The sequence below is a fragment of the Abramis brama genome (genome assembly GCF_963993115.1).
Source record: "Abramis brama genome assembly, contig: SCAFFOLD_106, whole genome shotgun sequence".
In the NCBI taxonomy this organism is placed as follows: Eukaryota; Metazoa; Chordata; class Actinopteri; order Cypriniformes; family Leuciscidae; genus Abramis; species Abramis brama.
In genome coordinates, this window is record NW_028155983.1 from 7443 (window position 1) to 17500 (window position 10058).

Genomic DNA, 10058 nt, shown 5'->3' on the forward strand with positions numbered 1-10058 from the left:
TTGGTGTCATGCTGTGTTGGCATTGAATGTTTTTAATGTTATCTCTGTACAGCACTTTGGTCCATTCTTATGGTTTGAAAGTGCTTTATAAATAAATGTTAAGTTCAGTAAATTCCACCCTTTTCAAAGTGAATCTATTTAAATTGTCCATTTTGTTAAGTTGGTAAAGCAAGACAATGCTTTTCACAATTCAATTCAACACTTTCTAACAAAATACTATTATGTTTAATTGAGATTTATTGTTGCAAACCACATGTATAAAACTGATTTATGTATTGGTGGAAAAAAAACAAGCATCCATTAATTTTCAAAAGCAGAGAACTGATGCGTTTATAATGTTACATCACACAGTACATTCATGGATTACAATAAGAGCAAAGCTGAAGCACCTGTGAGGAACAGACGCTATTAGCAAAGATCCGGGACCGAAACACAATAAGATATGAGGAAAAAAGGACACGAGACTCATGGGAAACTATCATCATCATCTTCTGCCATCTCTTTAGCAAACTCCAGATCCTGCTGTTCCCGCTCTCTTCTCTCCTGTCAACACATGCAGACAAGCAGTCAACATCTGTGTGTGTGTCTGTGTGTGTGTGTGTGTGTGTCTGTGTGTCTGTGTGTCTGTGTGTGTGTGTGTGTGTGTCTGTGTGTCTGTGTGTGTGTGTGTCTGTGTCTGTGTGTCTGTGTGTCTGTGTCTGTGTGTCTGTGTCTGTGTGTCTGTGTGTCTGTGTGTGTGTGTGTGTGTGTGTGTGTGTGTGTGTGTGTGTGTGTGTGTGTGTGTGTGTGTGTGTGTGTGTGTGTGTGTGTGTGTGTGTGTGTGTGTGTGTGTGTGTGTGTGTGTGTGTGTGTGTGTGTGTGTGTGTGTGTGTGTGTCCCTCACCTCAGCCGACTCCAGGTCCTTGTTGTACGCCTTCGGTGGGAATCTCATGGCCTGCACAGAATCGTGTGGATAAAGTTAACAGAACTCTAATCCCCATAGTGCGAACTTAAAGTTTATCAAATTAATAAATCAACATTTAGAACAAGAGTGTCATAAAAGGCCCTTTCACAGGCTTGAGCCTCAGCAATGCGTGGAAATTCAGAAAAATAATGCTTGAGAAAGTGTCAGAAAAAGCATTATTGATGCGATCCACCTACATGCTCAAGATATTTTAAGGAACTCATTACTAATAATATAAATATGATATACTATATAATAACAATTATTTGTGACTGATAGCTATGGGAGAAGCTCGAGTGCTGAGATTATAATGAGATCCCTCAAAGGGTTCAGGACACTTTACAGTACACACTTCTTTCCAGGGTTTCTGCAGGGATCTTCAATTTAAATTTAATGCTTTTTAATTCCATTTTTTACATTTAAAAAAAAAAATACATTAGTGCTGTCAATCGATTAAAAAAAACAACTCAATCCAATTTTTTCTGTGATTAATCGCTATTAAAAACACAGTTTTGTAGGTTTATATTAGTTTATATATTTTATAATGTAATCATTTCATAGTTAATCTACAAATTAATGTAAAGACAATTTATAAAGATAAATTAAATATAGACTAATCCTTATTAAAGCTGCAAAAGTTCTTTAGTCAATAGCAGTGAGTAACTTTCTGTGTTCCCTGTGTTCTGTGATTAACTTTACTGACAGAAAGCTTTATTGGCTGCTGTCCCTTTAAGAGCAGCCGCTGCTGACCGACACCTCTCACACACGACTCGTTCTCACACCTCTGCGTTCAAGACTTTATTTCACTGATTTAAGACTGCTCTTATGTAATGAGGATACTCTACAAAACTGACATTTTCACATAATTGTGTTTTAGTTTGTTCGAGCGTGAAAGAGAACTGTTTTCTGCAGCGCTGTCTGTGCGCGTCTTTCTCTCTCTGTGTGTGTGTGTGTGTGTGTGTGTGTGTGTCACATAGACAGGACATTCACAGGCAGCGCGTTTAAAAGCATTTGCATGAATAAGAGCGGGATCATATAATGTAACCCTAACCCTAAGGATGACAAAAATTAACAGATGCGCTAACGTGTTAATGTTGACAGCCATATATATATATATATATAATATGTATGTATATATATACATTTTTTTTAAGCCACGTACACAGACAGTAATCAACAATTATACCACTCAAGTCAGTCAAAAGAGACAGTGCTGTGACAAAACATTGCATGTCAACAAATCATCTGCACAAAAACGCAGAGTGAGCTTTACCAGCGGATGTCGAGCTGATGAGGGAAAGTTACTACACACAGTTATTGCTGTTTGCCTTCAGACTGCATATGAGATCTTACAGCGTTGATTCCCATTGTATCTACCCAACTAAAATACCTTTTACAAACGCTGCAAAATCCCTCTTTATTTTGACCACCAATGGGCTGCAACCATGTCCTAAATTGTCAGTCTTCCTTGCCCTTTCCCATCTTTCTGGTCTAGTTTTATTCCTGTTGTTCCTGCTGTTCAAAATGCCCGCGTCATCTCCGCATTACGGCAATTCTGCTCCGGCCGGAAGCAATCACCAAACTGGTTCCACGGGTTCATCACAATTAGAGCCCGACCAATATATCGGCGGGCCGATATTATCGGCCGATATTAGGCATTTTCCTAACTATCGGTATCGGCATTTATAACGGCCGATAAATTAATATTTAAAAAAATGCAGCGTGCAGTGATTTATGTAAGGATGGCGCTGCCAATAAAGCACCTAAAAGCTGTCACAAAGAACGGGCAAAAGTGGCAAAAAAATAACAGCCGCGTCCGGTGTAGACACAGTGTTAAAGCTCATTCTGCTACGTTACAACATCAAGCAATATTCCAATAATTTATGTAATTATAACACTTTATATAGGGCCATTTTGCATTAAGAGTAGCCAGATGGACACGCGAGACGCGACACGTTCAGAATTAATACACTTTTAGTAAACTACAGAACAGCGCGAGCGGGAAGCGGCGCACCTCACAGGCAGAGAACGCGTCCGAGAACGGACACTGTTAGTGATATAAAACGCACACACACAGGTCTGTTAAATTAAGCAATACTTTTAAGGTAGTCTAATATTTTTCTGACTAACAAAATTACTGACACAGTAAAGGATAGATTTAAATAAAGAAAAACGAAATTTAAATAAAGAAAAACGAAATTTAAATAAAGAAAAACGAAATTTAAATAAAAAAAACGAAATTTAAATAAAGAAATTAAACGAAATTTAAATAAAGAAAAACAAAATTTAAATAATGAAAAAACGAAATTTAAATAAAGAAAAACGAAATTAAGTTAAATTAAAAAACGAGATTAATTATGATTGATAATAACGGGTAAAAAGGCTAATACATTTTGTTTCTATTATTCTATTTTCCACAATGTCAAAGCAACACAGCAAAACACAAGCTCAGGCATGCACTTCGTCCATACAAACTCCGCTGTTCTGCGCTCTAGCCAGAGAACACTCCCGTTGCAGGAACACTTGCGCGTCGGTTCTATATATATATTCGAATGTCAAATTTTCAAATCGAATACCAACCCACCGAACGAATATTCGGGTCCAGCCCTGCCTAGTTTCACGTTTAGTACATTTTGCTTACTACTTATTAAAAATAGTATAAAACTACTGTACATATGTAATTATAAACGTTTTCATTATGATATTATTAATTTTACTTTACTAAAAAGATCTGAGTTCTTCCTCCACTGGTAGATATTAGAGAAATTAAGATTAAAATGCAAACTAGTTTGGTTACAGCTCAAATTCTCATTCTATCATTCACCCTGCCTCCATTACATATCTTTGTCACACAAGTGTTTGATCACCACATTTGAGTGATCATTGCAAAACGTTTATATATTTATTCTGTTTAAACTGTGTATTCTATATACAGTAGGCCTACCCATCAAAAGTTTGTACACACCAATTGGAAAGTGTGTCCAAACTTACTGTACTATAATACACATAAATAATATTGCTACTGTATACACATAAATAATATCGGCCGATATATCGGTATCTGGCTTTTTTTTAATCGGTATCGGCATCGGCGCCCAAAAATCCATATCGGTCGGGCTCTAATCACAATAATGTACATATTTTGCGACAGCAAATGAAAACTATTAATTATGTAGACTATATTCAAATAAATTGATAATATACACCATCAGCATTTTTAATGCCTGTAGGATTGAAATGTTATGCTTTTTAATGCCATTTAAGGCCTCCATTTAATGACTTTTAATGCCCCGCAGAAACCCGGTCTTTGTTTTAAAATGAACTATTTTGAAACAGTCCGTTGGATACGCTTGTCCTACCTTGACAGACATGTTGTGTATATCCAGACAGAAGGAGATGCGCTGGTGGAAGGCCAGCTGAGGCTCTCGAGTGCTGTAAATGTCCATGGTCTCCTTAGACTGAACGTAACCTTTCTCGTGGTTTATGCTGGCCTCAATCACACCGTCACGGATGGCCTGGAGATACACGGAGTCAGTCAGTGTGACGGCGCTGTGTGTGTGTGTGTGTGTGTGTGTGTGTGTGTGTGTGTGTGTGTGTACATGATGCTGGTCACTGACCTTGGCCACGATGAACTCGGCATCTTCAGGACTGTCCAGCTGCAGCTTCTGAGCGATGTCCGCCAGAGAGATCCGAGAGTACGACAGACTGATCATCCTCACCCCTACAGCAAACACATCACACACGCAGGAACACGTCACACACGGCGTTAGGGATCCAGCAGCTGCCTGAATACAAGCTAGCATTCCCTTCACACACACGAGAGCGCTAACCCTAACCCTAAGCCTAAGCCAGCTGCCTAAATACAGGCTAGAGCTTAGATCGGGCCCAAAAAAATAAAAAATAAAAATAATCAAGCCTGACCCTGTCCGAGCCCGACCCGACCCATTAACTGTAATTATGAGCCCGATTTAAACCAGACCATTTTTAAATACGTGGGCCGTTATAACCAGGGGCGGCACCAGAGAATTTTACGCAGGTGCTGAGGGGGTGCTAGATATATTATATATAAATACTATTAATAAATGAGCAAAAATTGGCCACTTAATATTCAATTATTTTAATTATCACAATTAAAGTATTAATTTTATTAAATTGAACAAGCACAACATTCAGCATTCAATCAAATATTATTAAAGATTTATTATTATTAATAATGTTATTTCAACATAATGTGTGTGTGCAACAAGCAAGATGTGCATTTGTAACTCCGGTGACGCGTGCATTGATTTTTATTAATAAACTAGTGTTTTCTGTGTCAGTGTCGGCTGCAAAGATGAAGTTGACGATCGCCATCTCCGTAGTGAACGCGCAGAGAGAAATGCATATCATGGATTACATAATCAGAGAGTGGCCTATTTCTTTTCGTTTTTAATTGTTTCATTTAAAGACATTTCAGGCTTTCTTTAGATGCATTTCTCATGTCTGGGAGGCATACACTGAGTTTCGGTCATTTATGATGAAATGCGCTCTAGTTCACGAGCAATGCAAGACCGCGCCGGTGTCCTGAATTTATTGTCTGCTATATTTGCTTCCTATTTATTAAATCCAGGCAATTGGTTGATGAAAAATTTATTAAAATGAAGATACAATTTATACAATGAAATTCACTTTAAAGAAATGCTTTTTACAAAACAAAACTTAATGAAGTGATCAAAATCATGTCTGACCCACTCCATGTCTCCAGTTATATTGCGCATCGTATCTTACTCGTGCTGTTCACTTTTCATAATCAACATAGATGAAAAAAAAAAACAAAAAAACATTTTAACAAATATGAAACTAAATGTGCTTATTTAATGGCTACAACACGTATAGTAGGCCTACAGACTCCCTATCTGTACAAACTGCTGCACATTCAAGTTAATTCTCCTGTTTTTATTTTTTCTTTACATCTTCAAGCTCTAAGTTGCACTTAAGCTCCACAATACAGCACAGCGACAGCAGGCCCGGTGTGATGCGCGCGAGTGGAGGAGACGCTGCGTATGACTGATCAAGGGCCTGGCCCGAGGATAGTGGCGGGAAACATCGGGCTTGGGCAGAGAATCTAAGCTCTAATACAGGCTAGCATTCCCTTCACACACATGAGAGAGCTAACGCTAACTCCTGAGAGTCCACTGGACACTCATCCGGCCCTGTCATGCGTTCATTTAGGAAAGAAATTACATTTTTCCTGATTCTCAATTTTAATTCCACAGTACTGAACCCCTTTAAATGAACTCTCCACACTGAAATAAAATATTGACAAATCTGAAAATGCAAATGTTCGCAGAATTGTCCTCTGAGTGTTTTCAGTCGAGTAACCCTGAACCCCAGTTGGTCTGCGTCGGGAAACTTCTTACAAACACAAATGAAACTAAGCCTTTTATATTCTAAACTCATTCTACAGAATCTGTTCTTGTTCACGTTTATGAAATGATTCTCTATCATTACTAAACATCTTATTAAACAGCCGGAAGAGAATCTAGTCTGTACTCGTGCTCATAAAGAATGGAAGTAGAGACAGAGAAGCAGAACTCACCGGTTTTGATGACGTTGTGCCTCAGACGGATGATCAGTGTGTAAGTGCCGTCGGTCTGGAACTTCTCTCCAAACTGATCCAACGCCTGGTTAAATTTGGCAAGATTTCCGGTTCTCACCGCTAGATAGGCCAGAAGTTAGGAATTTGAAGCTTAATTACTTGTAATACAAATGGAAACGCTTTTTTTCCTTTTACTTATAAATGTCAATGAAAGTGTAAAGTGATCTAATAGATCAGGGATGGACTTGTTCAATCGTGCCATTCACCAGAAGAGAAACCGTTCACTAAAATACATCCTTCACAACTTCACTGATCACACACATTTATCATTTAAGTTTTAAAATTGAAGAGATGCTGATTACACACTTAAAAGTCAAGTAAGGCATTACTACAATTTAGCATTATTTTTTATTTTTCATATCCATGACGCGATGTACTGTTACACCCCCAGAAGGAACATTTAAATCCAGTCTCCTAACACAGACAGTGACACAGGTTTGTGAATGTTTGCTTGTTAAGCGAGTGCAGCGAGTGAAGAGTGTGAAGAGTGTTGAAGAGTTACCCTGTGTGAGCAGAAAGTAGGGCATGAGAGATCTCTTGAGAGACGGCTGACGAAACTGCAGACGGTCTGGAATCTCACCCAGCAACAACTCCACCACGATCAGCAGCTTATGAACCTACACACACAGCGGAGAGAGAGAGGGGTGAACACACACGGTCAGCATCACAGGAGAGAGAGAGAGAGAGAGAGAGAGAGAGAGAGAGAGAGAGAGAGAGAGAGAGAGAGAGAGAGAGAGAGAGAGAGAGAGAGAGATGAACACACACGGTCAGCATCACAAGAGAGAGAGAGAGAGAGAGAGAGAGAGAGAGAAGAGAGAGAGACACTCACGGTCAGCATCACAGGAGAGAGAGAGAGAGAGAGAGAGAGAGAGAGAGAGAGAGAGAGAGAGAGAGAGAGAGAGAGAGAAAAGAGAGAGAGACACTCACGGTCAGCATCACAGGAGAGAGAGAGAGAGAGAGAGAGAGAGAGAGAGAGAAGAGAGAAGAGAGAGAGACACTCACGGTCAGCATCACAGGAGAGAGAGAGAGAGAGAGAGAGAGAGAGAGAGACAGACACTCACGGTCTGCTTGAAGCCCACTGCTGTGTGTTGAGGAGCTTTACGCAGGGCGTTAGTGAGAGTCCTCCTGGCTTCTGAATACTCCAGCTGGATGGCCTTGATCCGCCCTGAAACCAGCCTAACACTTAATAATAGTAATACTAAAAATAATAATGTCACAATATTACTATGCCATTTACTAATAATACAACATATTTTGTCTCATGGAAATGATCATTTGACGGTAAAGCACTGCATTTGATTTGGGATTTAGACTCATTTAATTGCCTTAGTTCAAGTTTTTTTTTTTTTTTTTACCCAGACTCTAGTTTCTCCCTCTCACTGAATTTAATCCCTAACTCTGGAGAAAACCCTGAGCTGGTGTGCTGACGACGCCCGGCCCTCTCTCACCTGTGTAGTACAGATAGCGAGCCCACTCGTTGTTATTGGCCAGCTCGGGGAACACTGATTTGGACACAAGTTTCTCAGCCTGGTCGTATAAGTTGTACTGTAAGTAGTTGCGCAGAAGCAGGTTGAGGAGCGTGGCCTGACCATCAGCATCACGGCGTAGCGTCGCTGTCCTCAAGCGCGTGTGCAGGAAACTGGGGAACACAACCGCATGAAACACACTCTTCTCAAGCTGAACCTCGAGTTATTGTGGAAGAACGGCTCACCTGCGGACCACATCGAGCTGGTTCAGGAACTCGTACACACGGGAATGGTAGTAGTAACACTTGGCAGCCACTAAGTCCAAAGCCCGACGGTTCTGAGAGCCGATCTTCTGCAGAAGGTCATCTGAGACTTTCTGAGCCTGTTTATGGGTGAAATCAGAGCATCTTAGACCTGCAGATAATGATTATTTGGACGATTGAATACTTGAAGTTCCAACAGATGAGCTGTATAGTGTGTGTGTGTTCACCTCGGCGTAGCGCTGGTTGTTGGTGAGGTAGACCACCATGAGCAGCTGCAGATAGGCCTCGGCCTCGGGCAGCAGTGGGGTAGCGGCGGCTTTACCGGTGCGAGGCCTGAACTGCACGTCGCCCTCGTTCTCCACCGGCTGGAGGACACACACTTCTGTTACTAATCAACAGCAACTCAAGTTTCATTTTAGGGCTGCAATAAACCTCTGGGCTCAATGTTAAGCGTTTCCAGCTACTTTTTGTCCAATGGACATTATTTGCACTCTTGAAAGTGTGAGGATATAATATCAAAAAAGAACAAGAAATCTTCAAGTGTCTGCTTTCAAAAGAGACCAGAATTGTTCCCGTAGAGCTGTAGCCATTTCACTATGGGTGTGTCAGTTTTGCTTGTTCAATGAACCACTTTTACTCCCCGTCTAAAAGTGCCTGCAGGGTAATGATGCAACTGTGGAGAAACATTCAGTTCATGCTCTGGCATGTGCGTGTAATGAAAGAAATGGACAAAATCAGCATCTTATCCCAAATACCTTGAATGTTTCGCTTTCAGTAATTGCACCGTATCAAAAACACTAAAAAGATGTGAGTATGGTTACTACTAGGCAATTTAAAACACAGTTGCCAACTTCCCACGGGAAAAACAGACAGCACCTCAATCAATGAATTAACGACACACAGTAGATATTCTGAGAAACTGCTGTGTTGTTTAACACTTGTTGGATTAGTACTGGTCCAGGGGTAGGAAACTTTGGTCCTGGAGAGTTTGGCTCCAAACCTGAAAACCCCTCAGTAATCCTGAAGACACTGATCAGCGTGTTCAGGTGTGTTTGATTAGGGTCAACTTATGGCTCGTTTCCACAGAGCCGTACAATACAGTACAGTATGAAATTAGTTTCAATTGTCAGAAGCTGTGAATAATACCAAACCCTAACCCTTTTTTGGACCTTTCCATTGAGGTTCCCAGTACAGTAGTCCGGTACTAAGGGGCGGAGCTGGACTCACTGCAGAGCGTAATACGCCTACCTAATATTTATCCAAATGAGTCAATATTATATAAAATCACAATAATTGAATTGAAATAATAAAAAAGCGTAGCTTACCAGAAATTGTACCATGTAAACAATGTAACATGTTGTCACTAAACCTAATAAAAATCAGTTTAGTTACTAAAATGTTAGTGACAATCACAATACACTTATTGTGATGCATTTTTTTTTTTACTGTAACTGACAGATTCTGGTAAAAAAAAACACAACACGGGAGTGGGAGGGAATAGGAGTCATTCTTCTGGGATTGGGACGGGATTGGATGTTTTTTCGTGGGATTGGGACGGGACAGGATTTTTTTTTGTGGGAGTGGGACAGGAGAGGTTTGAAAATCCACTCCCGTGTCACCCTCTACTGCAGAGCTTAATCCGGTACTAAGGGGCGGAGCTGGACTCGCTGCAGAGCTTAATCCGGTACTAAGGGGCGGAGCTGGACTCACTGCAGAGCTTAATCCGGTACTAAGGGGCGGAGCTGACT

At 40.5% G+C, this 10058-nt stretch overlaps 1 protein-coding gene across 1 annotated transcript in view; it reads right to left on the reverse strand.

Moving 5' to 3' along the window:
• Positions 1-219: 219 nt before the first annotated feature.
• psmd3 (proteasome 26S subunit, non-ATPase 3) overlaps positions 220-10058 on the reverse strand; it is a 17314-nt gene continuing 7475 nt past the window's right edge. The window contains exons 3-12 of the mRNA XM_084139037.1: positions 8538-8675; positions 8293-8429; positions 8030-8220; positions 7643-7746; positions 7084-7198; positions 6522-6641; positions 4561-4664; positions 4303-4458; positions 884-934; positions 220-543 (exon numbers count right to left, since the gene is read on the reverse strand). Coding sequence (XP_083995163.1) covers positions 466-543; positions 884-934; positions 4303-4458; positions 4561-4664; positions 6522-6641; positions 7084-7198; positions 7643-7746; positions 8030-8220; positions 8293-8429; positions 8538-8675 — 1194 coding nt within the window. The 3' untranslated portion in view covers positions 220-465. The remainder of the gene's footprint in view (positions 544-883; positions 935-4302; positions 4459-4560; positions 4665-6521; positions 6642-7083; positions 7199-7642; positions 7747-8029; positions 8221-8292; positions 8430-8537; positions 8676-10058) is intronic.